Genomic DNA, 24622 nt, shown 5'->3' with positions numbered 1-24622 from the left:
ACATGGCCAGTCTTTGCCAACACAAGCAGGAAGCCGTGGTTCACATAAGTGACTGTGTCCCTCTGCCAGGAGGAGGAAGCTGGGTTTATTTATTTAGTAATGGTTCCTCATTTTGCAGGCAACACGGAGCATATCAGTTAGCAATATTGCTCTATTCCAAGGTCCTTTCTATAATAGTCTGAATATACATATTGCTACTCTTCCAGTTGGGAGCTGCTGCTATATTTTAGCCTGTGGCCCAAGCTAGGCTTCCTTATCTCTAGGTTCTATGTAATACCTGCTTCAAGCACCTCTCAGGTGGCTGCACAGTTCTACAACCAGCCAAGCCTTTTTACTTCCTATCATTCCTCCCTCTGCTTTCAGGGATTCCTGGCATTTGAAAGCTGGAAGGAACTTAGAAAGCATCAATCCAACTCCCTAACCTGACAGGTGCGACTCCTGGGTTCCAAGAAGTGATATGCTTTGCTCAAGGCCATCCAGTGAGTTAGTGGCAGAGACTTCAGGCCCAGCTCTGTCTGCTACACCACGTTGATTTAACTCTCCTCATGTCTATGTTCATTTATAGGGCAACCTACTCATGGTGACTCCAGTGAGTCAAAGTTTCTCTTTCAGGTATCCTCAGCACAGTGTTTCATCTAGGACAATGAGACTTTCTGCTCAGACCAAATCCAATGGAAATTTGATTGCATTTTATTACTGATAACACAATGGAGTGCAAAAATACAATCATCTCTTTATAGGGTGGGGAGAAGCAAGAGAGGGGGGAAAAGAAGAGATTTGCAAATGACCCAAATAACCCAGGAATAAATTATTGAAATAGCTACTTTATGGTCCATTTCTCTGTCTACCCACACTCAGACTGTATCCTGAAAACAGGAAGCCTCACTCTCTGTAACCACAGAATTTCCTTTCTTTGGAGATGGCTGTCAACACAGGCAGCACAGCATTCTTCCATGACCATCCCAATCTTAGCTGAGATGGTAAAATAAAGTGGGCTCCAGAGGATAGATTGCTGGTCATGCGTTGTCCTTGTCATGCTGAGGACATTTCTGGGCTGGGGAGGAAGCCTCAGCATCCTCAAATGTCAAGATCCCTAAGAATGGCTTCTGAGATCCCCCCTATCCTGCCAACACCCAGGGGTGATTGCCTCACCCCTCACCTCCTCATCTCTATGGACTTTCACTCTACTGGTTTTAGCATCAGTGTATTTCTTCCAGGAGGCCTGCCCCAGCCCCATAGATGCAGATATGTGTTCCCACGGTGTGCTCAGATGGTGCCTTCATTGATTTCCCTCATCATGGAAGGCTCATCACGTTTCGTCATGATGCCTGCATCACATCCATCTGTCTGGCCTAGCTCTGTGCTCAGCAAGAGTAGGATGACCATGCCCATCTTGGTCAACACCTCAGAAAACATTAGCTGGAGGAGTTAGCATGCGGTAGACTCCCGACCAGCCGTTCCACCTGCACCTCCTCCGCCCCAGTTTATTAAAAGAAACCAATGGGTGGCTTTCCTTGAGAAGTGTAAATGGCTTCATTTCCAAGAATTGAAAGACCAAAACATGCAAGGCTTGACCATTAAAAAATGAGAAGTTAGCACTGACACATTTTTCCCCTGAAGTTTTATGTTTTTTAAATGAAGAATATCTAAATACAGAAGTGGTACAACCCAGAGTCCATTGTGACACAAGGAATTACAAATGTATTAATAAACTTTGGACTTGTCAAAGAAAGCTCTGAAAGTATTTTCCTGCTGTACAGAGCACACAGAATAAAGGGAAGTTGGAGGATAGTGGGGGTTGAGCATGGGCTACGTACTCTATTGCTTAACAGAATTCAGAGCGTGTTCTTGTAGCTACAAGAATTTGGTCTGTGTAACTTGTTAGAAGGGAAGTTTCAGAAGCCTTGCAAAATTAACAAAACTCTCCCTGAAAGGTCCAGGGCACTCGAAACGGTGAGGATATGATTCTCCCTTCCTCTTAGGGGAAAGCATGTGTGCATAGACTCTGGTTGTCTAGAGCATGAGAGGAGTGGGCAGGCCTGGCAACATCAGCCAGAAGGGTCAGGCCATCCATGGGTGTCATATACATGCTATTTCTGCTCTAAGAAAGGCTCTGGGCCAGAGGCACCCCGCAGAGCTGCTGCGTGCAGTTGAGACAGTGTGTGACAGCACTTGCTGAGATGCTCCTTCAATGTCCAGTTCTGCCCACTCTTCCTGGTGACACGCGCAGCACGAGTACAGATTGTGCGATGAGAGGCAGCAGGGTGCCAGGAGTAGGCAGGCTCATAAGATACTGCTGCCCACTCCGGACACCAGTAGCCACCAAGGCAGCTGGACCTAGGCTCCAACTTAGAACAACAGGCAAAGTTGCTGAGTTTGAGGAAAGGGTAGGATCAGCCTGAATGGCTGGCTGTTTGTTGGATACACACACTGCAGACAACAACCTCAGGGCCAAGATGAGGAAAGTTTTCCAATGAGACCTCCAAGAGGGGTGAAAGAGGTCAGCAAAAGTCCATGCAGAGCTCTCCCAGGAGACCTGGGTGGAAATATTTGGGTGCCAGATAGGGAAAAGCTTTTTCCCCATGCGAGGCCAGGTTCCAGTCTTGGAGACCAGATACAGAAATTCTGGAAGGTCCCTACTTGGCTGCCAGATCAACCTGAATATACAAATCTTTCAAGAACGAAATAAAAGGGAGTCAGGAGAGTGGCTGATCCAGCCTAAGTAACACTTTAATATAAACTTGGACTTCTTTTATTGACCCTTATAACTTGGACTTCTTTTATTGACCCTTATAACCCCAAACATTTGCCAGTTTTATGAACTCTTGTTCACCCTCATCTCCTTCCACATAGTTGGTCAGAGTAAATCCCACCAGTAAAAAAAGAGCCTAAATGTAGTTGCTTTGAAGACAGAAAGGACTTAGGAGTTCCCAGGGCTTCAGTTTCCCATTGGCAAAATGGGTTGCTGGACTGCACTATGGTTTTCAAGGGGAGTGAGAGTCTCCTCCACTTCTTCTCCCTCCCCTAACTGCCTTGTCCAGGAGGAGGGAACCTCCAGCTGGCATGTGCTGGACTCCAGTGAACACAGAGGGGTTCCCCTTCCAGTCCTAGTTCAAATTAGTGGCAGCAGATCTGCAAAGAAATGCAAGCTGGACCCCTGAATCCTGCAAAAACTTAACGAAGGGAGAACTGGCCTGGGGTACAGAAATCCGTATGCCCATCTGGATTAATCCCCACAGGGGAACCCCAATAAATGATTTCTCAGGCTAAAAGAAGAGCATGAAGGGGAGCTGAGCTGAGGAGTGCAGTGAGCAAACAAGCCTGGGGTTTTCTGCAGAAGAAAAGGCAACAGCTTAACACATAGGCAAATCCAACCTTTTTCCGTTGTAGCTTTTGCTTTTCCCTGAATTCTTCCATCTTCCTGGCCTCTTCTCTTAGAGTCTGTGCAAGCTGAATGTGACATTGTGCCACACTGTCTACTTCTGCAGAAAGAATTTTTAAATGACAATAATTAAGGTCTACATATGTCTGAATTCAAATATATAAAATTATACAAAATAAATACACACACACACACAAAATATTGGAGCAAGTGGTAAAATGAACATCACTTTAGTTGTTCACCAACATTTATTGAGCGCCTCTGTGTGCCTAGCATTGCCTTGGCCACCAAGACCAAGGCTAGAAAATCTTCAGCTTGGCTTCCTACCACTAACTGTTACTAACCCAGTGTATGCCCAGAGCTGGGGGGAAGTAGCCCAAGGTTCAAGCCCATGAAGCTTATATCCTAAGAGACATTACTAAAGCCTCTACAATTTCAAATTTGATTCTTCATTCACTTTGGATGACCTCCGAGGTTCTTTCCATCTTTAACATCTCATGAGCATGAACATTTATTTAAAAAAGGTCATACACCAAAATTTGGGCAACCAATAGTTATCCCTGGGTAGAAAGATTATTGGTGATTATTTCACCTTTTTTTTTTTTTAAATCTTTACAAGGAGCATGGGTTGCCTTTATAATAGAAAACAATTAACTTTTTATTTTACTTGTTCTGTGAAAATAAGTCAATGCATAGCATTAAAACTAGAAACACTGACAGATAAAACTAGAAAGACTGAAAGATGAACAGATATGTCCAGGAAAAAATTTTACACTGTGTGTGTCAAAATAACCTTGAAGAAGGTTAGAAGATAGATACATGACAAACCAGAAAAATACTTGCAATTTATACAACAAAGAGCAAATAGCTATATTAAAAGAGCTTTTACAAATCAAAAGAAAAAATATATATTTCAATATTAAAAAATCAGTTAACATGAAATTCAAAAAAGAGTGGCTAAATGGCCAATAAACATTTAAAAATATATCAATCCTTAGAGCTACTAAAAAAATGCAAAACTTTGAAATCCAAACCTTCAGTATGGCAAAATTTTTAAAGAATGAAAATTCTTGGTATTGGCAAACAGGAGAAAAACAGCACTGTTGGTTGGAAATTAATCAGCACAACCTTTCTGGAGGAAATTTAGCATTTTGTAAGGTCAAAAATTTGAAGACCCAGCCTCTGATGGGGTTCTCTTGGGCCATGCCATAGTTGTCCTTACAGTTTCTATATGGAACACAAAAAGATACTGTCCCTACTATCCCTTCTGTCCTTGAAAAAAGTGTATTAATTGATGAGCTAGAGAGAGAAAAAGACACCTTCTATGGAAAAGTTAAGATGCATATATATTTAGCTAACATTTACAAAGGTCGAGAACCACTCAACTAGCTACAGAAACACTTTAAGCCCACATGACACATACTATGCTGTGTTAAAATCCTTAGCTTGGAAGCACCAAGTATTCTGAAAAACAGAAAGCCTTAGAGGAAGTTTCTCGGGCCTGGAGAATATTAGAACTGGACAGGACCCCTGAAGACCAAGGTGCAAGGGCCTCGCCCCAGATTTCCTAGCTCTGGGTTGTCATCACATTGGAATAACAGGAACTAAATAAAAACCTGCTGGCTGAATTCCAAAGGCCACACCATGGAAATAAGAAGTGAGAAAGAATTCTGAGGGCATCATTACTTGTGTCTTCCATTTCCCTTTTAGACATGATACCGCATAAATAATTGGCCACCCAAGAAAAGCAACGATGACCTTTGCAGGAAGAAAATGACACTCAGAAAGATACAGGGAAGTAGAACCTCACCCCAGCAGAGATGAACCCTGACAATTTTGACATTGATATTTCCAAAGACTTTCTATTTCCTTTCTGAATCAGCTTTTACCACTCTCAAGAAATGTGATAAAATTAGAATGTTCCATTCAAAATAAGAAAATAAGTCCAAAAGACAAGGGAACTACCTCCCACTTGGGTCTCCTCTTAAGAGGCTAAAGGAGAAGAATGAGGAAGGGATCCTGTTTCTTCAAGGATATAGCATCCTGACCTTGGGAAGAAAAGAATAAATAAGAGTTCTTAAGGAGACGATCAGGATGTGGCTCAAAAAACAGGTCTCAGTCTTCTTTCAGTAATCACCTGGAAGATTATGAGATCAGTTGAAAACATTTTGATTTCAAGGTGCTTTTGAAATGTCCAAGAAGAAACTTTATGTAGGTGGTCAGAATGTAAGGTCTAGTGTTTAGAGAGACTGGACTGAAGATATACATCCGCACATTCTCTGTGTAAAGGCAGTAGCTGATGCCAGGGACGAGGATGGGTTTACCTAGACAGACTGAGAAGAGAAAAGAGCTAGGATCAAGCTCTGAGGGCCTGCAATATTGAAGAGCTGGGTAGAGAAGGACAAAGAAGGGGACAGAGAAGTATCCAGAGAAGTGGGAAGAATCCAAGCATTTCAAAAGAGATGAGAGTTTCAATGGGGAAGGAATGCACAATGGCATTGAATGCTACCGACAAGTCAAGTTAGAAGAGGCCTCAAATTGTCCACCGGACTTATTGACACAAAGCTTTCTGGTCCTTAGAGAGCAAGTTCCAGGTGAGTGGCAGGGCCACAAGCCAGGTAAGAAGTGAGGAAACTAAGACAATGTTTCCTGTGATGCTTGTTGTAAGTAAAGATTTCTCCTGGGTAAAAATGTCTGGTGGTCTGGGAGAAATGGCAAGACACTGTCCAAAAGTCTGAAGCCCTGCAGAGGTGGCTCTGGGAGAAGGACAGCAGACCCAGCATAAGGTCATAAAAAGGGGTTAGATTGGTAGACAAGGTGGCTGAGGTGGGAAGGTGAGCAGCTAGAGGACTGTGTCTCTGAGATAGAACTAAGCAAGGTAGATCATCCTCTAAAGCAGCTATTCCCAGTGTGGTCTCTTGACCAGACCTCAGCATCACTTGGGAACTTCCAAGGCATGCAGAATATTAGGGCCCACCCCAGACTTCTTAAATCAGAAACTCTGGGGATGAGGCCCAGAAATCTGCGTTAATAACAAGGCCTTCAGTTGAGTCTGATGCTCACCTAAGTGAGAGACACATCGCTCTAAGTAGGGCAAAGACACATCATGAGGAACAGATGTGAAGGGTTCTCCATCTCATATCAACTCTGCAGAGCCATTCCTCACCTTAGGAGTTGCTCTAATTTTTTCATTTTCCAATATGAAATTGCTGTTCAAATTAAAACCCACCTTTGATGACAGACAGAGAGCTTGCCAAGGGCAGCAAATATATTTTTCAAAAATCACTTACGCTGCTTGAAGACTTCAAGGGCCCGCTTCAGAGTGCTAGAACACAAGCACATATATAATTTCAGTTCTGGAAATTGTCTGTACAATCTTATTATAATTCCTTGCATGCTTCTCTCTGACCAAAACTTAACTTAGAGCCTACAGACTCATCTTTGCCCATGAATTTGAAAAGACAGCAAAAGGCCAAGACTTCTTAAGTCCAGTTTCCTCAATCCCAGGCACAAGCAATTCTTCACTGTTCACTTGGGCAGGACAAGATGCCAAAACTCTTCATGTTGCATTTTCCCCAATAATATATATGTTTCAATCCCTTTCACATAAGAATATCAGTCATTCTCTAAAGTATGGCAATTAGAAATATGAATGCAAGACAGTAAAGAAAGTGTTCAAACCCTAGCTCCTGACTGCCTCCTTTTTTATTCATTTAATCAATCATCTTATACTTATTGACCAGAAACTATGGGCCAGGCACTGTGTCAGATGTTGGTGATCCAATAGTATAAGTAGACATTATCAGCCAGGCACGGTGGCTTATGCCTGTAATCCTAGCACTCTGGGAGGCCAAGGCAGGAGGATCGCTCAAGGTCAGGAGTTCGAAACCAGCCTGAGCAAGAGGGAGACCCTGTCTCTACTAAAAATAGAAAGAAATTAATTGCTCAACTAAAAAAATATAGAAAAAATTAGCCAGGCATGGTGGCGCATGCCTGTAGTTCCAGCTACTCGGGAGGCTGAAGCAAGAGAATTGCTTGAGCCCAGGAGTTTGAGGTTGCTGTGAGCTAGGCTGACGCCACGGCATTCTAGCCTGGGCAACAGAGTGAGACCCTGTCTCAAAAAAAATTAATTAATTAAATAGACATTATCCCAGACCTCAGAGTCTAATGGAGGAGACAGACATTAAACAAATGGTAGTAGTTTTTTTTTTCTATTGCTGCATAATAAACTCAGCAGCATAAAACAACACACATTTATTATCTCACAGTGTCTAGGGGTTAGCAGTCTGGATATGGCTTAGCTGGATTCTGTGCTTAGAGTCTCACAGGCTGCAATCAAGGTGTTGGCCAGGCTGCATTCTCACCGGGAGGATTGGCAGGGGAAGAATCTGCTTATAAATTCACTTAAAGTCTAAAGTGAATACTTTACCTTTCTCCTAGACAGCAAAACACCTAAGAAGGCTTTAACTCTGATTATCCTTCCTACCAAGTTACATGCTATTACTGTCTGATATTTGGGTTCCATCTTGTTTTTTAATCCCCAAGATTGATATTAATACCATTTCTTTATAGACTGCTTAGATACACACATTTGCCATATTCTTTGCTCACTTTCCTGTACTTTATTTATTTATTTATTTATTTAGAGATAGTGTCTCATTCTGTTGCCCTGGCTAGAGTGCCATGGCGTCAGCGCAGTTCACAGCGACCTCAAACTCCTGGACTCAAGCAATCCTACTGCCTCAGCCTTCTGAGTAGCTGGGACTACAGGCACCCACCACCACACCTGGCTAATTGTTTTTTCCTATTTTTAGTGGAAAAGGGGTCTCACTCTTGCTCAGGCTGGTCTTGAAGTCCTGACCTCAAGCAATCCTCCCGCCTCAACCCCCCAGAGTGCTAAGATTAGAGGCTCGAACCACCACGGCCAGCCACTTTCCTGTACTTTAGACCTTTTGTCCTGGATTACTTTCCTTCTTCCTGAAGTATATCCTTTAGAAGTTCTTTTACTGAAGATCTGCTCATAGTTAATTCTCAATTTTTGTTTGCTTGATAATATCTTTATTTTTTCTTCTTTCTTTCTTTTTTCTTTTCTTTCTTTTCTTTTCTTTTCTTTTTTTTTTTTTTTTTTTTTTTTTTTGTGAGACAGGGTCCCTCTCTTGCCTAGGCTAGAATGTACTGGTATTATCATGGCTCACTGCAACCTGGGCTCAAGCAATCCTCCTGCCTCAGCCAAGTAGCTGGAACTACTAGCATGTGCCATCATGCAGGTTAAATTTTCTAAATTTTTTTGCAGAGATGGGGTCTTGTTATGTTGCTCAGGCTGGTTTCAAACTCCTGGCCTCAAATGAACCTCCCACCTCAGCCTCCCACAGTGCTAGGATTACAGACATGAGCCACCATGCCCAGCTGTTTTTTTCTTCTTCATTGAAAAATAATTTCTCTAGATATAAAAATTCTAGATTGATAGTTATTTCCTCTCGGTGCTTTAAAGATATAATTTCGTATTCTTAGGCTTCATTGTTGCTATTGAAAAATCAGCTGTCACTCTAATAAATTTCCTTGGTAGGTAATCATTTTCTCTGGATGCCTTTAAGGCTTTTTCATTATTTTAGATCTTAGTCAGTTTGACTATTCCTGGGTACTTGTGAATTTCTTTTTAATTTATCATTCTTAGGATTTATTTTGCTTTCCGAATCTGAAGATTTATAGCTCCCATCAATTTTTAGAAAATTCTCAACTTTGGTGCTTCAAAAATGTCTTCTCATTATCTCTATTACCTCTTCTGGAACTCTAATTAGATATACATTAGACCTTCTCAATCTATTCTCTATGTCTCTTAATTTTTCTTTATTTTTAATTACTATTTTTTGTGGTGAATTAAAGGCAATTTCTTTTTTAGAATTTATTTATTTGTTCAACAAATAAAAATTTGTATATTTATCATGTACAAAAAATGTTTTAAAATAAGTATACAATGTGGAATGCCTCAATACAGCTAAGTAACATATGTATTACCTCACATATTTATCATCTTTTGTGGCAAGAATTCTTCAAATCTACTCTTAGCTATTCTAAAGAATATAATACAATGTTATTACCATAGCTACCATGTTGTACAATAGATCTCTTTTTTTTTTTTTTTTTTGAGACAGAGTCTCGCTTTATTGCCCAGGCTAGAGTGAGTGCCCTGGCGTCAGCCTAGCTCACAGCAACCTCAAACTCCTGGGCTCAAGCGATCCTCCTGCCTCAGCCTCCCGAGTAGCTGAGACTACAGGCATGCACCACCATGCCTGGCTGATGTTTTCTATATAAATTAGTTGGCCAATTAATTTCTTTCTATTTATAGTAGAGACAGGGTCTCGCTCTTGCTCAGGCTGGTTTTGAACTCCTGACCTCAAGCAATCCGCCCACCTCGGCCTCCCAGAGTGCTAGGATTACAGGCGAGAGCCACTGCACCCAGCCAAGATCTCTTGAACTTATTTCTCGTAACTGAAATTTTATATCCTTTCACCAACATCTCCCCAACCTCTGTTCCCAGCCCCTGGTAATTTTTTTGTTTCTATTTTTCTAATTCATTCCTCAATTATGGTTAATGTGCTACTTAATGCATCTACTGAATTTTTAATTTTAAGTATTTTATATTTTATTTCCAGAAATTCTACCTGATTCTCTTTCAAAATTTCTTGAACACTTCTGAAAGTCACCTTGTTCATGCTTTTAATTCACTCTTTTATTTTCTTTAAACACTATATATATAGTGTTTATATATATAAACATTTATATTTATATTTATATATTTATATTTTATATATAAATATTTATATTTATATATTTATATATATAGTGTTTATATATATAAAATATATACACTTGTTTTGGGATCTCTTACTTCTAGTATCTAAAATCTTTGCATACCTATTTCTGCCATTTATTACTGCTTCTGACACTCATGGTAACTTGTTTTTATGTGTCTATTTGTGTGTGTGTGTGTGTGTGTGTATGTGTGTGTGTATGTTATAAATTCAATGTTCATTTTGTTTCTTTAGAAAGGATCTGTGTTCACATCTGTCAGGTAAGTAGTGACCATACCACCCAGGAACACTTTTAAACTAAATTTTTAGCTTACGATTCTTCAGACCACTCTGATAAAATCCGTGATTTGGAGCTCCAAATCTGCAAGAAGACTGGCTTGCAGTTACAGAGTCCCAGGAGATGCACCCCGCCCCCTTTATTCATAGTTGAAACTTAGAGAGCTTCTTTCCTTAATATCTCTCTTTTTTTTTTTTTTTTTTTTTTTGAGACAGAGTCTCACTTTGTTGCCCAGGCTAGAGTGAGTGCCATGGCGTCAGCCTGGCTCACAGCAACCTCAATCTCCGGGGCTCAGCGATCCTACTGCCTCAGCCTCCCGAGTAGCTGGGACTACAGGCATGCACCACCATGCCCGGCTAATTTTTTGTATATATATTTTTAGTTGGTCAATTAATTTATTTCTATTTTTGGTAGAGACGGGGTCTCGCTCAGGCTGGTTTTGAACTCCTGACCTTGAGCAATCCGCCCGCCTCGGCCTCCCAAAGTGCTAGGATTACAGGCGTGAGCTACCACGCCCAGCCTAATATCTCTTTTAAAAAAATTTTTTTTCTGGTTTAGCCTTTCACTAAGACATCATTGTTTTTCAAGTTTTCAGGCTTTCTCTGGGAATTAAGAGATAAAGCAAAAGCTTAAAGCTAGAGCGGTAAGTGAGCACTGAAGGATGCCTTCACTTTATCTTAGGCCTCTAAGGATTTTCCTTACTTTCTTGACACGATGGCCATGCTTTTCATTTTAATTACTAAAATATATTTTAAACTACCATTTTTAAGTGCTTTTCAATGGGAGGGTTTTTCCAACATCTAGTCTACCATATTGTGGCCATGGAAGATCATGCCTCATTTTTTGTACCTTCTCTCCCTCTCCCCCTTTGTCCCCTTATAATCAGCTCCCCATTGCTCATGATTTTAATTCTCCCTCAGCCTTCACTTCATAATGGAACCCCCGTTTGAGGTGATGTGGCCCTGAGAATGTTCTACTTGCTACTACCTTCATGGAGCAATGGACTGGGCTCATTCTACCCACTCAAACAGAGATGAGACTTTGTAAATTCATGGGCCCCTAGCCACAGCATCATAAGATCATGTATCATTTTATATTTGTATATATATATATGGCAAATTCTACTATTTTGAAAATTAAAAGCCCTGTATTTTCCAACTGGCCCCTGTTTTTAGCCACTGCACTCTGTTTTAGTAAGTTTTCCTACTCTATTTATCTCAAAACAAAGTGTTCTCATTTCTCTCAGTGTTCTTATTTCTCTCTGCCTTTTCTCACACAAACATTTGCACTGGTCATTGTAAACACATCAAGCAGACTAGCCTAACTGCATTCTCCGTTCACTTTCCCCATCTTATGATACAATTTTTCTAGGAGGACGATGAATTATAAAATTTCCAGATCCAAACAAATGCACCAATGGGCAACTGGAATTAATAATTCCACTCTTCAGGGATGCTCGCTTGTCTTCAAAGAAAGGAAAAAGAACAACGGATATGACAGCAGATGCAACTGGAAGTCTTTCTTGACAGTGAGTCACAGGGCTGAAAAGCCAGCCTCACAGTTAAATGATCTGCTCAAGGTTTACAATTTTTCTCCCAGCCCAAGTGACTGACAGAAGGGCCACTAAAAGAGCAGCTCCATCTCCCTTTCATTTGTCATTAGCTGTGTTGTCTCATATCATCCCCTCATGGCCATTTCCTGTGCTCAGGACATAATGACAAACCAGGGAATGGAATCTGAACCTTGGTCATGGTGACCTGGCAACGGCCATTCTCTCTTCTCCATAGTGCTCTACTTTACTGTGGGAAAAGAAAATATTCTACCACCCTCTTAAATAGCACTCTAGCTTTAAACACTAACGGGCCCAATCATAGGCCTGAGTCTCTCAGGATGGCCAATGAGGTGAAAAATCCTACCTAGTTCATGGAAAAGCAAAGCCATGCCCTCTCATCTGGGGTGCCTTCCTAAAAACCATGTCATGGGGTGACAAAAGCAGAAGTCACATAAATAGCCTTTCATTTCAGCCTTAAAAGCATAGTCATAGTTCTCATATCCTATTGCATCTTCCTCTTTGAGCTATACTGTTAGAAGGAAAACTGCCTGGCTTTTGTCAAGGAACAGAAGAAAATGGTGTTAGTGTCTCTCTGTGAAGTTAGTAAATTATGTGTCAAATGTGTAAGGATATAAGACATATCATTTCAGGTCAGATTCATTCTGCTAAATATCTTTTCGAAGAAGTAGTAGAAGGAGGGGGATGTGAGGTGAAAAATTATCTATTGGGTATAATGTACACTATTAAGTGACAGGTATATTAAAAGCCTAGACTTCTCCACTATGTAATTCAAAAAAAGGAGCAGGAGAGAGACTATGGCTATTTTCCATCATATACCCTCAAAAGTTTTTTGATATTTTTTCAAATAGCTCATACTTTCTTTTTTTTTTTTTTTTTTTTTTTTTTTTTGAGACAGAGTCTCACTCTGTTGCCCAGGCTAGAGTGCCATGGCGTCAACCTAGCTCACAGCAACCTCGAACTCCTGGGCTCAAACAATCCTTCTGCCCCAGCCTCCCAAGTAGCTAGGACTACAGGCATGTGCCACCATGCCCAGGTAATTTTTCTATATATATATTTTTTAGTTGGCCAATTAATTTCTTTCTATTTATGATAGAGATGGGGTCTCACTCTTGCTCAGGCTGGTTTCGAACTCCTGACCTTGAGCAATTCTCCTGCCTAGGCCTCCCAGAGTGCTAGGATTACAGGCATGAGCCACCACAACTGGCCAGCTTATGCTTTCTTTATATATAAACAAGGTTTTTTGTCAACTGACCCTACTAATCTTCCATAAAATGATCTAAATCTTCCTTAGATGACAATGAAACTTATCTAAATTGATGCAGTTTTGACCTTTGGACATGCAAATCTTTTAAATATTCAAAAAACAAAACTAAATCAAACAGGAAAAAGAAAACAATCCCTAAAATGTAAAATGAACTGAAACAAATAAACTTAATATATGTAACATTGGTTATGTGATCACACACAGCAACCTCCTGTGGCCTAAGATAAAAAGGAACTGAAAAAAAATATTAAACTTCATTCAGAAGTTTTCTTATTAGTAGCAATATTGATATTATTTTGAAGCACTTTAATATAGATTGTCAGGCTGGGTGGGGTGGCTAACATCTGTAATCCTAGCACTCTGGGGAGGCCGAGGTGGAGGATCACTTAAGGCCAGGAGTTCAAGATTAACCTGAGAAAGACCAAGACCTCATCTCTACAAAAAATAGAAAAATTAGCCAACCATGGTGGTGCATGCCTGTAGTCCCAGCTACTGGGGAGGCTGAATGAACCAGGATGATCACTTGAGCCCAGCAGGTGGAGATCATAGTGACCTATGGTGATACCATTGCACTCTAGCCAGGATGACAGAATGAGACTCTGTCTCAAAATATATACATATATTTTTTCAAATAAAGCAAATAGTTATGCTAATATTGTCAGGTTTTCAGTGTAAGAAGAAAGAATTATAAACATAAAATTAAAGAAGTTAAGCAAAACCCTATAAAGGCAAGTTAGAATTGGAAATATCAAAATGAACTTACACTTTTTTAAATCTGTCCCCTGAGAAGGAATAAAAACAGTGATACCTCCGTGACAATGGCCATCACTAGAGCTGAGTTTGGTCTCTAAATACAATTAATCACTAAGAAGAACCAGGATACTTGGATAAATAGCTGACTCCAGGTTTAAATTTAAAGTGTTTAAAATTGTTAATAATTATAAAATCTAGGTGATGACTAATATAGATATTCATTATGTTTGTCTTTTAACTTTTCTGGTTTTTAAAAATTTTCATTTAAAACATCAAAAATAAAATAAAATATAATTAAACCATGAATAAACAAATTCTTGTACTAATGTCCTATGTCTGAGGATAAGAAAGTTTTTTAGGTTTATGTAACTATTAATATTTTCACGATCTCCCAATGTTTTCCTCCTTCTCAATAATCCAATACCTTTCTTTGTAGTCTTGGATGAGTATATGAGCGTGTGTATGTGTGTGTGTGTGTGTGTGCGCGTGTGCACGTATATGTTAGAAGCAAGAGATGTCCTTTTGCCCCCATGAAGACCTCTGAGGGGAAAGGGACCTCCAGGCATCTCTTCAGACGTTTGTAGCACAGCAAGAGCAGTGTGCAGGTAAGTTATGGTATGTGATCAGGTCTACAAAGAGAGCCTGACCTACTTCTCCCAAGCCTCCTTTAACATCCTCAAGTTGGGGAAGGAATCTAAAATTTCCATATGAGTAGGACTAGCTACATAGAGACCTACTGCAAAATGAAAATGTGAGTCCCTTTGTTTCTAAATTATTCAAATTTCAGAACAGTGACAGCAGAACATTAACCCTTTGCACTCGCTTGCTTTTTTCTCGATTCCTTTATTCTACTCGGGATTTAATTTTTTAAATACCCCAGATTTTTACAAAGCGCGGCAGTAGAATAAAAAACTGGAGTTTCTTTTCATACAAACTTATATATTTGGATTTTTTTATATTTCAAATTATTGCTACATTCAAAGAGTAATTTTAATCTCTATAACCAATGCTAACCATGTCGAGTCACACTTGACATCAGAGTGCAAAGGGTTAAACCAATTATGAAGCCCTTCTAAGTGTGGGTTCCTTACTAATGCCCAGAAAGCCAGCCCTGAATAAGAGAGAGTATACTCCTAAAGTAGGCACCATGTCCTGGTCATTTCTGTGTCCTCAGAGTATTTGATGAATGATTGAAGAATAAATAGTTATGGCACAGAAATCTCACATTAGTGGTGAGAACTATAAAATGATACAGTCTTTCATAATTTTCATAAACTGTAAAATACATATATAATTTTATATTTTATATATAATTCTATAGTAATCTTATCTAAAATACATATTATTTTATAAGTATACATATATAATGAAAAACTCCTATTAAATGTCTAGTATTAATATAAAATCATACATAATATAACCCTACCTATAGAAACGTTTATTATAAAAAGACTGCAAGTAAAATTTAGAAAATATTAATAATGGGTTGTGCCTTCACAGTCCATTTTAGCCTTCTTTCTGCTTGTCTAGATTTTTCACAGTTGAAAATAAGAAAAAAAATTAAAATTTTTTCCAAGCTGGCATTGTGGCACATGCCTATAGTTCCAGCTGCCAGGAGGCTAAGATGGGAGGACCACATATTTGAGGCCAGCCAGATCCCATATCAAAAAATAAAAAAATAAAAATAAATTCAGCCCACACACCTCAACCTCCCGGCCAACTCTGCTAAAGTAATGGGGCATCCTGGGCATTATTAGCCAACCTGGAAATGAGAAAGAGACATGGCACCTACTTGATCTCAGACTGTCCACATGGCTTCTTCCTGGAGAGGCTGAGCAGATCTTTGCCGTATTTCTCTTCAATTGCTGCCCTAGGGGGACAGGAGAGAGGGTTGTGGGTCCTTCTCAGAGCTGACTCTTGGCTAAGACACAGTGCACTCCCCTGGAAAGCAAACCCGCACCTTTGACAGTAGAGGCTCAGATATCACACCGTTCTCTAAAATGCAAAACTTCCTCTATACAATGGGGAAGAACAGTAAAAAGGCCAGTGGTCCTCATCACTAAGGTGGTCTTCTCTGATTAGAAGTCCCTAACAGGGACATTCCACGAACATTACAGCAAAACTGAGAACTTTGAGAATGGAATGAGAGATACTTCCATTAAATGCCGCACCCTAAGGCCCAACCCTCCTCCATCTTTTCTAAGAATACCCTTTACCATCCTACAGAGCTCTTCATTCAGTCAATGCACTCACAGCCAAACTGTACCCAAGATCGGGGAATTTCAGGATAGAAACTCTGCAATCAGCGTGTCGTACAAGAACAAGCGGTTGCTCCCCAGTGTTGCAGGGTCGTCTCAAGCACCCAGCATCCCTTCTCCGCCTCCCCCTCTCCCCATTGCTTTCTGCCACCAACCCCACTTTAGGTCCCAGCCCCAGCCTTGTCCAGACCACATGATTAGTTTATGGTGATTTAGACTCATCTACCCTGCTTGCTTTCTTCAGATTCTTAAAAATGTATGTACATAATAAATTCTCACTATAAAAGATTCCAGCACCGCAAGGTGTAGAGTTGAAACGTACCAGCCCCTCCTGCTCTTGTCCAGGCCCCGCTGCTCCCCAGGGGCACCCAGTGGCAAGTTTGGTAGTTATCGCTCCAGTCCTTCTTCTCTGCACTTACATGCCTGCATCTCACACACACACACGTATGTAATGCTCTGTTTGTGCAGTTGAGATCAGTGTATTATTTGCTGTTCTGTTTTTCACCTAGTAATACATCGTATGGACCCTTCCTTATCAGTACATATAACTCTACTGTGTTCATAATATGGAGTTTTTCATAGTACAGGGCCCCCTGAGTTGTTTCCACCAAAAAAAAAAAGCTAAATGAACATCCTTGAACATATATATATATCCATGGGCACCTATGAGAGTGTTTTTTTAAGCAATCTAAGAAAGTGAATTTACTAGGTCAAAGGGATATGCATTTTAAATTTTGAAAAGTAGCACCAAATTGCCCTCCGAAACAACCTTCTCAATTTATATACTTCCACAAAAAGTGTATGAGAGCGCTCACTCCCAGAAACAGTCACCCACATTGGATATTAACTATCTTTTTTAATTGTTATCAGTCTGAGGAGGGGGATTGAAGGAAAAAAAAATCTCTTATTTTAATTTACATTTCTCTGATTTCTGGTGTGGTTGTGCATTACTTTATATGTTTATTGCTCATTTGCATTTCTTCTTCTATAAGTTATCATCCAACTTTTTTTTTTTTTTTTTGAGACAGAGTCTTGTTCTGTCGCCCTGGGTAGAGTGCAGGGGTGTCATCATAGCTCACAGCAACCTCAAACTTCTGTACTCAAGCGATCCTCCTGCCTCAGCCTCCCAAGTAACTGAGACTATAGGCACATGCCACCACACTCAACTAATTTTTTCTATTCTTAGTAGAGACAGGGTCTTGCTCTTGCTCAGGCTGGTCTTAAACTCTTGACCTCAAGCTATCCCCCAGCCTTGGCCTCCTAGAGTGCTAGGATTACGGGTGTGAGCCACCATGCCTGACCCAGCCAACTTTTTTTTTTTTTCTTTTTTTTTTTTTTTGAGACAGAGTCTCACTTTGTTGCCCAGGCTAGAGTGAGTGCCATGGCATCAGCCTGGCTCACAGCAACCTCAATCTCCGGGGCTCAGCGATCCTACTGCCTCAGCCTCCCGAGTAGCTGGGACTACAGGCATGCACCACCATGCCCGGCTAATTTTTTGTATATATATTTTTAGTTGGTCAATTAATTTATTTCTATTTTTGGTAGAGACGGGGTCTGACTCAGGCTGGTTTCGAACTCCTGACCTTGAGCAATCCGCCCGTCTCGGCCTCCCAAAGTGCTAGGATTACAGGCGTGAGCCACCACGCCCGGCCCAGCCAACTTTTTAACTAAGCATTTTGCCTTTTTCCTATTATTTGGTAGAAGTTCTTTATGTGCTATGTATATAATACTTATTTTACATATGTTGTAAAGTTTCTTCCATTCTGTCATTTGTCTTTTCTAAATAATGACTTTATCCATTTTGTTAAAATGGTACATGCTCATTATGCAAAAAGAAAAGTACAAAGAAGAAAACAGCAAACCATCCAAAATTCCACCAACCAAAAAAAATTAGAATTAACATTTGGTGATGACAGTAATGGGCTTTTCCCTATGCAGGTGTGCAGATAGGATGGATGAACAGGTAAACCAACAAATAATTTTTAAATGAATGACAGCATACATAACATGCTTTTTAAAAATAGAGAAATACCTGATTTCACTTGAATTTCACAGAAGAAAAGGAAACTGAAGTGAAGCTGAAGGAATTGCTGAATTTCAAATAATTGTTGCTTTGCCACCAGAAATACTAGTTCCTAAAAGATCTTTAGGTTAAAAAAGTTTATGAAAATTAAGAGGATGGAGATATGAAAATATTTTAGCTATTTGTTTATTTATAGACAGCTTTAGCTGTTTGACAGTGTGCTGTCCTTGTGCTGTTGTTCCTCTACCTCCTCCATATTGTTATTCACATTATTTTTGCTTCATTGGTGTATAACACATTCTGTTCTCCCATCATATTTCCTCCAGTTACTTAGTCCTAACTATTTATTAAAATGGACTTGGCTGGGCGTGGTGGCTCACACCTGTAATCCTAGCACTCTGGGAGGCCGAGGCGGGCGGATTGCTCGAGGTCAGGAGTTCAAAACCAGCCTGAGCAAAAGTGAGACCCCCGTCTCTACTATAAATAGAAAGAAATTAATTGGCCAACTAATATAGAGAGAAAAAATTAGCCGGGCATGGTGGCGCATGCCTGTAGTCCCAGCTACTCAGGAGGCTGAGGCAGGAGGATCGCTTGAGCCCAGGAGTTTGAGAGGTTGCTGTGAGCTAGGCCAACGCCATGGCACTCACTCTAGCCTGGGCAAGAAAGTGAGACTCTGTCTCAAAATAAATAAATAAATAAAAATAAAATAAAATAAAATAGATTTGAGGCTCAACAACAGTCTGTTACCATAACTATTCATCCCTAAGATTTTAATTTTGATTCATTTCTTGGTTGGCTGAATTTCATCACTTCAGAATCTTTTGCCAAAATGGCTCAGCAAGTAGGGAGGGGATCAGTATTCTCTGAGTTCTTTCATATGGGGGACCATTTACCTGTGGCCTTTCTATTTGAATGACAGCCTCGCTGGTGTCATGAATGTTCTTAAACTTTCCCTAGGAACTTGGCTGAACTTGTCTCATTGGCTTCTCATTGTACAGAAGCCTGAGGCCATCCCAATTTTTTTTCCTGATAATTCATATAAGCAATTTGTTTTTTTCCTTCCTAGATACTTGAAGAATTCTTTCTTTAATTCAATAACTTCACCAGGATGTATGTTCATGTTGATTCTTATGTAATCATACTCAATATTGATTACTGTGTATCAGTGTTTTCTGATTTATAAGGTGCCCTTCAGATCTATTTAGCTCTTCAATTTCATGAAATTTTTCTTGTATTATATCTCTGAATGCTTTCACTACTCTCTTTGGAAAATTGCTACTCGGGATCAGTTATCCGGATGTTGGATTGGCTTTGCCTGTCTATTCTTGAGTTATGGGATCTGGTTCTTTCATTGTCTTTGACTTGGTATCTTCTTCTTTCCTTTCTTTTCTCCTTTTTTTGGCTGGGGTGCACTTGTTTGCATGGCTGTGCCATTTGCCTTTGTTTTGTTCCTTGTACTGAGGGCAGCCCTCTCTATTTGTGCTGAGACCATGCAAGTGAATTCTCCTTCATTCCCTTCTGATCTTGAACTCCTGAGCTCAAGCAATCTTCCCTCTTTGGCCTCCCAAAGTGCTGGGATTATAGGCGTGAGCCACTGCACCTCTGCACATGGCACCCTTCTGATTTTATATAGTGCTCAGTACTATAACTTGAGCAAGAATCCTGTTTCTTCTCAGGCTTCTGTTCTTGGACTCTATTTCTAAAGTTTTTGCCAGTTCTTGACAATGTAAAGTGAAGTGCACCGAAACTGACTCCAGTTATAGAAAAAGATGCATTTAACTCCCTACCTATTATCTCCACCTTTCTGAATTCCTGTTCATTGTATCTATATAAAAATGTAGGACACTCTACAATGAACATTTAATATTTTTACATGTAAAATTATGTTAAGGCCATTTTCATTTTTTAAAAATATATAATGGGCCAATCGAAGAGGCTCACAACTGTAATCCCAGCACTTTTGGAAGGCCGAGGTGAGATGATTACTTGAGGCTAGGAGTTCAAGACCAGCCTGGGTGAAATAATGTGAACCTGTCTACACAAAAAATTTAAAAATTAGGTGTACATGTATTTTATCCTTTCAAAATTAGGCCAGGCACAGTGGCTCACACCTGTAATCCCAGCACTCTGGGAGGCCGAGGCAGGCGGATCATTTGAGCTCAGGAAGTTGAGACCAGCCGGAGCAAGAGCAAAACCCCATCTCTACCAAAAATAGAAAGAAATTAACTGGCCAACTAGAAATATATAGCAAAATTAGCCAGGCATGATAGTAGTCCCAGCTACTCAGAGGCTGAGGCAGGAGGATTGCTTGAGCCCAGGCGTTTGAAGTTTTTAGCTGTGAGCTAGGCTGATGCCATGGCACTCTAACCCAGGCAACAGAGTAAGACTCTGTCTCAAAAAAAGAAAAAAAAAATTAAATCTATTAAAATTTCCTGTGAATCTTTTGTGGTTTCCAGGAAGAGAAGTTACTCAGTCCCTTTCTTCTAACATTAAGAAGAATGAATGTTAGAATCTGACCATATCCTAGGCAGCATCTGCTCCCCATGGAAAGTCCTAGCAACTGCTAAATAATCACTTCCAGCAAGCACAATGGTGTGCTCTTTGGAGAAAAGAAGTAGCTTTAAAGGAAGTGAAATTACAGCCTCATTCTCATGAAACTAGGGAAATAACCACCGAGATGGAGAGGGTATTTCCCCAGCAAACAGGAAGCAGCGGGTCCACTGGCTACAGGCCAGTGAAGGAAACACCAGGACTTTGCAAAAATCTCCCTTGAATAGCAGGGCCTTTACCTAGATCACCCTTCCACCACGTATCCAAATATTCCCTCTTGTCTGACCATCGATTTGTCATTTATGGAACATCCACAGCGTGCCTGGCATCACATTTTAGGTGCAAAGGACTCAGGCATGACTGAAACATGAGACCTGCCCAGTGGAGCTCGTATTCTAATGGGGGAGAGAGATGTAAACCAATACTTTGGTTTATTTATCATGTAACAAGGGCCAGGTGAAAATGTCAAAACAGTACAGGAAACAGAAGAAGGAATACTCGTCCTCCTACCACTCAGCTGGCTACACTTTCTTCACAAAGCCTTCCTTGAAAACCCCAGCTCACTTTGAGCTCTCCCCACCCGACTTGCCAAACCAGGAACAATCCATCTGCCATCTTCTCTTCAACAGCCCATGGCAAACATCGTCAGATATGGCCTTTTCCATCAGGCCTGAAAGCAGCTTCAGGGTGATCCTCCACCCAGTGTTTGAGGCAGCCCCCAAATCAGAGTGGGTATATAGGATGAACTCCTTCTGCCATAAAACATGATATTTATTTATTGTGTTCATTTTTACTGTATATGCCAATCATAGCACCTCAGCCGAATTATAAATTCCTTGGAAAAATCCATGTTGTTAGACCTGAGAGGCTCTTACAGAACATCTAGCACAATCCCTTTATTTTATAGATGAGAAAAGTGGCACATAGAAAGGTCTAGGCCCTTGATTAATATCACTGCTGGCTACTGAAGAATCCAGGATTAGAGGACCCAAGTGTCTAGACTCTTATCCCAGTGCTTTATGTCCCTTGTAGGTCCCAGCTTCCAGCCCATTCTATTGGGCACATGCTATGGGTGTTCTTCCCCCAGAATGTGCTGAAGTCTCAAAGCTCCAGTGTCTCAGAATGTGACCTTATTTGGAAACCGGGGGTATCACAGATGTAATTAGTTGAGGTGAGGTCATACTGGAGTAGGATGGGCTCTTAATGCAATATGACAGGTGTCCTTGGTGAAGACACAGGGGAAGAATGCCACATGACGATGGAGGGAGAGATTGGAGTTGTGCAGTTATAAGCCAAGGCCTGCCAAGGATTGCCAGCGACACTAGAAGCTAAGAGAAAGTCATGGAACACATTCTGCCCTAGAGCCTTCAACAGAGCATGATCCTGCCAACACCTTGATTCTGGACTTCTGGCCCACAGAACCATGAGAGAATAAATTCTTTTATTTTAAGCCACTTAGTTTATGGCAATTTGTTGCAGCAGCCCTAAGAAACTAATATCGTCCATAATGGCTTGACTGTAACTTGACACAGGCTGCTAATGCCCAAGGGAATCTGTCATTCCCACTTTGGCAATCTGTCATTGGTAAGTCTGTACACATATCCTGAGAAATAGCTGACCCACAGTGAGGATCTCAGAATCAGAGCTGTAGCCAGGGCAGGCTGATCATGGGATGTTTGGAGCTCATATGGAAGGGTACAGAGTCCTGAGGTGCTGGGGCTGAGGCTCCCCTAATTCTGTGCTTCCCAATCCCCGGAACACGGACCGGGTACCAGTCTGTGGCCTGTTAAGAATGGAGCCACAAAGCAGAGGTGAGTGGTGGGTGTGGGCAAACCAGGGAAGCTTCATCTGTATTTACAGCCACTCCCCATCGCTCGCATCACTGCATAAGCTCCGCCTCCTGTCAGATAAATGGCAGCATTAGATTCTCATAGAAGCATGAACCCCACTGCAAACTGTGCATGTGAAGGATCTAGGTTGCGTGCTCCTTATGAGAATCTAATGCCTGATGATCTGAGGTGGAGCCGAGGCGGTGATGCTAGTGCTGGGGAGCGGCTGCAAATACAAAGAGGTTATCATTAGCAGCGAGGTTTGACTGCGCAGAGACTGTAATAAATCAATTGCTTGCAGACTCATATCAAAACCCTGTCAGTGGCCGGGCACGGTGGCTCACGCCTGTAATCCTAGCTCTTGGGAGGCCGAGATGGGCAGATTGCTCAAGGTCAGGAGTTCAAAACCAGCCTGAGTAAGAGCAAGACCCCGTCTCTACTACAAAAATAGAAAGAAATTAATTGGCCAACTGATATATATATATAAAAAAAATTAGCCGGGCATGGTGGCGCATGCCTGTAGTCCCAGCTACTCGGGAGGCTGAGGCAGAAGGATCGCTCGAGCCCAGGAGGTTGAGGTTGCTGTGAGCTAGGCTGACGCCACGGCACTCACTCTAGCCTGGACAACAAAGTGAGACTCTGTCTCAAAAAAAAAAAAAAAAAAAAAAACCCTGTCAGTGAGTGGCAAGTGACAATTAAGCTGCATCTGATGGCAGGCTTACAGTATATATTACAATAGAATAATAATAGGAATAAAGTGAACAATAAACGTAATGCACTTGAATCAGCCTGAAACTGTCCCCACACCATCTGTGGGAAAACTGTCTTCAATGAAACTGGTCCCTGGTGCCAAAAAGTTGGGGACGGCTGCCCCAGTCTGTAGGTGTAACCACTCATCTATAAGTGGTAAAGAATTCTGTGGGTAAAGGGGTTCCACCAGCATGCTTCCTTCCCTCAGGATCCTGTTACAACACACAATTAGAGAACTGAACTGGCTGCCAAGTTCCTGCTGAAACCCCCTTTCACGGGATATACCCAGCCTTCTCAGAAGGACATTAAATAAAGTGGAAAAACCATCAGACATGAGGTTAATAGAAGTCAAGGCTCTACTACTTACAGATTTTGTAATCTTGGGCAAGTCATTTAAACCCCACTAAACCTCAGTTTTGCCATCTGTAAAATAGAGCTAATGATATATTCCCTGCCTACCCTTCAGACTTAGAATAGCAATATTAGTAATGAGTACCATTTGCCCACTACTTATGATATACCTGGTAGTGTACTAGGCCCTCTGTAGTGGTTAACAGCACAGATTGTAAGGCCCTACTTTACTAGGTTTGAAATGAGATCTATTCCATATTAGCCTTCCTTAGGCCACATAACCTCTCTGAACTTCAGTTTCTTCAATTGTAACATAAGGATAATAAAATTTATCACACAGGGTTATTATGAGAATTAAATGAGATAATATATACAAGATGCATGGTAGCTTGTATCTAGTAAGGCTTCGATAAACAGCAGCTACTAATATAATCTCATTTAATCATCCTAGCTACCCTCTGAGGTATGATTATCCTTATGTTTTATATTTCTCAAATCCTGCTCATATCAGGAGCTTATTATGTAATGTCTGGCCCCACTTGGGGGTCTAGGGGTGGGAAAGTCCATGGGCTTGGGCTACCAGTGACAAGAAAGCTTCGTTTTAATTGTTTTGTTTTGTTTTGTTTTGTTTTGTTTTGTTTTGTTTTGTTTGAGACGGAGTCTCGCTTTGTTGCCCAGGCTAGAGTGAGTGCTGTGGCGTCAGCCTAGCTCACAGCAACCTCAAACTCCTGGGCTCAAGCGATCCTCCTGCCTCAGCCTCCCGAGTAGCTGGGACTACAGGCATGCACCACCATGCCCGG

At 41.0% G+C, this 24622-nt stretch overlaps 1 protein-coding gene across 4 annotated transcripts in view; it reads right to left on the bottom strand.

Annotated features, from left to right (window-relative positions):
* PSTPIP2 (proline-serine-threonine phosphatase interacting protein 2) overlaps positions 1 to 24622 on the bottom strand; it is an 84284-nt gene that overhangs the window by 21473 nt on the left and 38189 nt on the right. For all 4 annotated transcript variants that reach the window (XM_075993485.1, XM_075993483.1, XM_075993482.1 and 1 more), the window contains exons 3-5: positions 15854 to 15931; positions 6673 to 6707; positions 3376 to 3482 (exon numbers count right to left, since the gene is read on the bottom strand). In XM_075993485.1, coding sequence (XP_075849600.1) covers positions 3376 to 3482; positions 6673 to 6707; positions 15854 to 15931 — 220 coding nt within the window. The remainder of the gene's footprint in view (positions 1 to 3375; positions 3483 to 6672; positions 6708 to 15853; positions 15932 to 24622) is intronic.

Source organism: Microcebus murinus, chromosome 17 (assembly GCF_040939455.1).
Source record: "Microcebus murinus isolate Inina chromosome 17, M.murinus_Inina_mat1.0, whole genome shotgun sequence".
NCBI classification, from domain to species: Eukaryota; Metazoa; Chordata; class Mammalia; order Primates; family Cheirogaleidae; genus Microcebus; species Microcebus murinus.
Note: the sequence above shows the minus strand (reverse complement) of the source record. Positions and strands in the feature narration are given on the sequence as shown.